This window comes from Capsicum annuum, chromosome 11 (genome assembly GCF_002878395.1).
Source record: "Capsicum annuum cultivar UCD-10X-F1 chromosome 11, UCD10Xv1.1, whole genome shotgun sequence".
NCBI classification, from domain to species: domain Eukaryota; kingdom Viridiplantae; phylum Streptophyta; class Magnoliopsida; order Solanales; family Solanaceae; genus Capsicum; species Capsicum annuum.
The window spans coordinates 128,235,826-128,240,976 of NC_061121.1; the positions used below are offsets into that span (position 1 = coordinate 128,235,826).

Below are 5,151 nucleotides of genomic sequence, written 5' to 3' on the forward strand. Positions count from 1 at the left end.
AAGAAGTTAGGTTCTAATACTGCCTATGTTACATTGCCTGTGGTGCAAACTGACTCAGGCCCTGTTTTGCGAGTCTTTGAGGCTATTCTTGATAAACATTTGGCTCCCAAAAATGGTCAAGCCATTGCACAGGTTCTAATCAAATGGATGAATGCAGCTGATAAGGATAGCACCTGGGAGGATTTGACTTCGTTAGAGCCGAGTATCCCCACCTGGATCCTTGAGGACAAGGATAATTTGAAGAGGGGGGTATTTGATATGATCCATTTATAATGATTTTTCATAATTGAGTAGTATTTCCAGTTTCAGATTTAGATTTGCAATTAGTCGGATTTAGATTTGCAATTAGTTGTTAAAATCAATCAGGCACGTGAGCTGCACGTGGTCCCACCAGCTGTTAAGACTGTTAGGGTCTGTTAAGTTGGTTACTACTAGAGTTAGTTATAACTAACTTTTCCTCTTTTCCTCATTAAATAGTTGTAGTATGGAATGGTTATAATCATCTAAACATTGACTCAAGATCAATAAGCAAGTTTCCCTCCTCTCTCCATAACAAAACAATTGAGTTCTGGATAAGTTGTTCAAGAGCAATTCTTCCCAACTTGCTCTTTAGGCTACTCCAATTCCTTCTTAAATCGTAATTTCATTTCAGTAGTGTTTCAGCAGTCGAAAATTAGAAGAGGAAAATAATTAGACATGGGCGAAGGGAAGCAGTCCATAATGCATTTTAGCTGCAATAAAACGGGTAAAATGACCATTTTGAGTAATTAATGATATTGAATTATTTCGAATAGGGATTTTGACCGGATGAACATATTACTCCAACACAGTGGGTGTAGAGTGCCCAATTTGGCGTAACACCAGGCACAACCCAAGATTCTGGAATATCAAATGATGTTTCTGTTGTCTGACACAAATGTTTATTTTACAAATTATAAAATGAATCAACCACGTTCTCGTCTGGTTTCTGTCAATTTTACCAGGCTACAGATAAAACCAATTGTTAACATGATAACTTTCTAATAAATCACAAACAGGAGTATATATTGGTATGCGATAATTTCATATTTTCACCATCATCATCATCATCATCATCATCATCATCATCATCATAATAATAATAATAATAATAATAATAATAATAATAATCTATGTTCAATAACTGGTTTACATTGTCAGGTGAGAATGAAAACTAGTAAGCTCTATGGACAAAGTACTAAAACTATTTTGTACATATTTACTATTTCATTCCTCTTGGAATCCATCGGCTCCACCATAAGCTTTTTCGTTTTCTGCTAAGATCATCGATACTCTCATTCAGGGTTCTTATAATTTTTCTTTGAAGTCGAAGAGCTGATGCAAGAGCATTCCTCTGCGCACTTGACTTCTTCTTAGGTTCTACCTCCTGTAAGTGACAAATGGAAAAACAAAGCATCTTGAGGAAATTTTCAATAATCAACATTGGGATCTTGTGGTTTTGATAAGTTAGATTTCCGCAATGAGAACTAAGGATTACAAAGCTATAGGGCCCAACCTCAGTGTCTAGTCTAGTTACGTAATGCCATGAGAATACATACCCTAAGCTCCTGAAGTTGCGCTTCCGTGAAGCCCCCATCTTGTTCCGTTCCTGATTTTGCCATTAGTTGAACAACCCAGTTTGCAGCTTCACTATAGTCTTGTTTTGTAGCCCGGAAGAATTGCAGCTTTAGGTTCTGAATGAAGGACAGGGCTAATAGACCTTCTCTATCAAAGTAAGGATGAGCTAAAGCTGTCTTTGCACTAATTCTTTGGCGTGCTTTGAAGCGAATCATAGATGTCAATAGCTCCCACCCTATTCCACCATCCAAATCCAACAATTCGAAGCCTTTCCTAAGTTCAGGGCCAGCACGAGACTCTACAGTCTGTCTCCATGAAACTAAATCATAGTCACATCTCTTAAGTTGTCGGTTGAATTGAATGAGACTACTGTCACTGCGTAATCCTGGGAATGCCTATGATGGAACAAACAGTAATAAAGTACATGTAAAATCTTCAGAAAACATCGTAAGACAAAAATATCAGCATTTAACTTATTTCTGACCAACACATATTTAGCCAAAATCTTGTACATGCAATATTCAAATCTATTTTGTTTTTGGTTTAACCATCTGGTAGGCAAAGTCCATAGACTTGATTAATCCGAATTTGCATCAGATGAGCCCATTAGGGAGGGGGGTCGAAGAGCTTGAAATAGGTAAGATCACATCTAATGAGCGATTTGTTTACAAGTATAGCGAATCCAGATCTTGGTTATAGAAGCTAAAGAATAATGGAAACCAAAGAGATTTTTTTTCTCTACTCGATTCTAGAGTAGATTTAACTAAAAGGACCTCTCAAGTCTTGAACAAAAAGGTGACCTTTACCAGGTCAACCATGAGCAAGTGAAAATGAGCATGATTAGAGTAATTAAAATTTTTGCGCTAAATATGAACTATCCAAAATTTTAAAATAATCCACAATGCCCACTTTTCATATTCAAAATTTAGTTCTTTGGATGAAAATTGGTGGAGTAGATTTGGAAAAATAAATTTTTGGAGCAGTTAAGGAGATTCTGCAGTAAATCTTACATCTTCAGTAAGCTGTTGCAAATAACTACTGAATTTTATTGCAACTGATAGTTGTTGCAACAACTATGAAAATTCTTACAATAACCTAGTATTGGTTGAGTTGTTACAACAAATTCACTAGTTGTTTGCCACAACTTAACGAAGAAGTTGAATTTACTACTGAAGGTGTAAGTAGGGGGGAGGGAGAGATGTGGAGGAGGCAAAGGAGGAGGAGTAGACGACAAAGAAGGTGGTGAAGGCGTATGAGCTGGTGGTGATGGAGGTGTGATACAAGCGTGAAGAGCACAAAGAGTACGAGGTATTTTCAAAGGTTTAAGTTGCGGACTGAAGACCCTTTTGGAGCCTTTCAAGCCTTGTTCATGCAAATAGGAGCTTAGTCTTCAACCAAGGGAGTGTATTTGCTAAAATGTGAAGAAGAGCTTTTAATACACTCCAAGGCAGCCTTGAATATACTCCAAAGGCGCCTCAACTTAGGGACCTTATGGTCTTTTGAGACTCCTTTTTTACACTCCAAAGGAGCACCTTCATTAAGGGTATTTTGGTCTTTTATGTAATAAGCTATAAATAGACTCCTTAGGCTTATTTTTCATTAGACTTTGATGAAATTAGATATTACTCTTATATTGTAGTTTTTAGTCTCTAGTTTTAGCTCTTAGAATCCGAAAGTGGTCCAAGAACATTTGAAGTTAGGGTTTCACTTGTTTTGAATAATTTGGCAAGAAAGGTGTACTTGAGGAAGAGTGTTTCCTTTGGGTCACCTAAGAGGAAGGTTTGAACTCTTATTTGTGAAGTGTGTTGAAGATTTTGAAACATCTTCTAGTGCTAATCATTGAATAGGAGTAAGGGTATTTCTATCTATCCTTTAATTTCAAGCATTCTTCTTCATCTCCATTCTATGTATTGTTTTCTCTTTATTTGGTTGCTGGAATTTGCATCTTAGTAGCCAATTTCGTGTGTTTGGTAGTCTTTAATCTATCAAGGTGGAAGTGGTGGTCTAGGACGAGGACGGGGAGGAAGAGGAGGTGGTGGCGGTTGTGAAGGGGATAGGGATGGGGAAAGTGGGCCTTTGAGTAAATAAGAAAATTTGGGGGCTTTACAAATTACTGTTGTTAACCCCCACTTTGTGGAACTATACTACACTGGGTACGTTGTTCAGATTAGTGTCATTAACACTAATCTCAAAAGAGTCACCCCTACCCCAAAAAGACAAACTTGAGTCACCTTACCAATAACTCAAAGGCCTTCGAGTCATTTACCTTTTTCAAAAAAATAAATGACTCAAAGGTCACCCTTAATTAAAGGACCCTTGTTTCTAACTCAGTATATGTTCATAAAGTTCCTATTGCAGGTCCATCATTCATTTCTTCCTCATATGCTTGTGTAAATCACGAAGCCATATTGGGGTTTCCTCACTTAGCCTGCTGAGAACAAGTTCTTCCATGCCCAAGAATAAGTGTGTGGACTTGTTTTCAAGATTCTAGCCCATGAAGTTCAAGAAGCCAAGTTAAACACACTTCTTTTTAATCAGGTAAACATATTTTCACTCATAAACAGGGCCGGATGCTGTCCGCATACAAGGGATATACCAAAAGGCAAAGCTACAATAATAACCGGAGAAAAGACAATGTTACCCTCTTGGACTATAACGAAAATTGATGAGCCACACCCCAACTTAAAGGAGGTCCTATTACCCCCCTTGAATTATTTTAAAGTGTAATAAATACGTCCTTCAGTGCTGACGTAGCACCACAACCCAATTCAATTAGTTGTGGTGCTATACACGCGCCACCACATGTATAAATGTTTTTCAAAAAAAAAAAATAGTTATTTATTCTTATTTTCTTTGTCTTATATTTAAAATAAGTCCATACACGTAATTTTTTTTATTTTTCTTTGCCTTGTATTTGAAACTCTCTCAAATACATATACTTAATTTATTTCTCTTTGTCTTGTATTTAATATTTTCACAAATACACGTAATTTTTTAATTTTTTTCTAGTCATCTTATTTTTTTCTTGTATTAATATTCTCTAATATTAATAGGACAGAGGGTTAGTGTGTAGGAGTACGTCTGTGGAGTATTGGTGATACCTATGTTTTTCGAGTAGATATTGTTTTAGTATCATCTTATGCATGTCTTGTTTTAGTTATTACCCTTTTTTATCTGTTGTTATAGTATTGTCGTGTGGATGTATGCTTTTATGTGATTTGTTTGTTATATTGTTATCTGTCCTGAGTTGGGGGTCTATCGGAAACAGCTTCTCTACTTCATCTGAGATAGTGGGATGGACTGCGTACACTTTACCCTCCCCAGGCCCCACTTGATGGGAATACACTGGGTATGTTGTTGTTGTTGTTGTTGATGGGTACAACAACAACATACACAGTGTATTCCCATCTAGTGGGGTCTGGGGAGGGTAGAGTGTACGCAGACCATATCATTACCTCAGGAGAAGTAGAGAGGTTGTTTCTGATACCCCGGCTTAGGACCAACAACAACAACAACAACAAACCCAGTGTATTCCCACCTAGTGGGGTCTGGGGG

The 5,151-nt window shown here is 37.2% G+C and overlaps 1 protein-coding gene across 1 annotated transcript in view; it reads right to left on the reverse strand.

Moving 5' to 3' along the window:
• Positions 1-1,111: 1,111 nt before the first annotated feature.
• Positions 1,112-5,151, reverse strand: part of LOC107847457 (serine/threonine-protein kinase STN7, chloroplastic) — a 44,490-nt gene continuing 40,450 nt past the window's right edge. Inside the window, exons 9-10 of the mRNA XM_016691722.2 lie at positions 1,578-1,991; positions 1,112-1,405 (exon numbers count right to left, since the gene is read on the reverse strand). Coding sequence (XP_016547208.1) covers positions 1,241-1,405; positions 1,578-1,991 — 579 coding nt within the window. The 3' untranslated portion in view covers positions 1,112-1,240. The remainder of the gene's footprint in view (positions 1,406-1,577; positions 1,992-5,151) is intronic.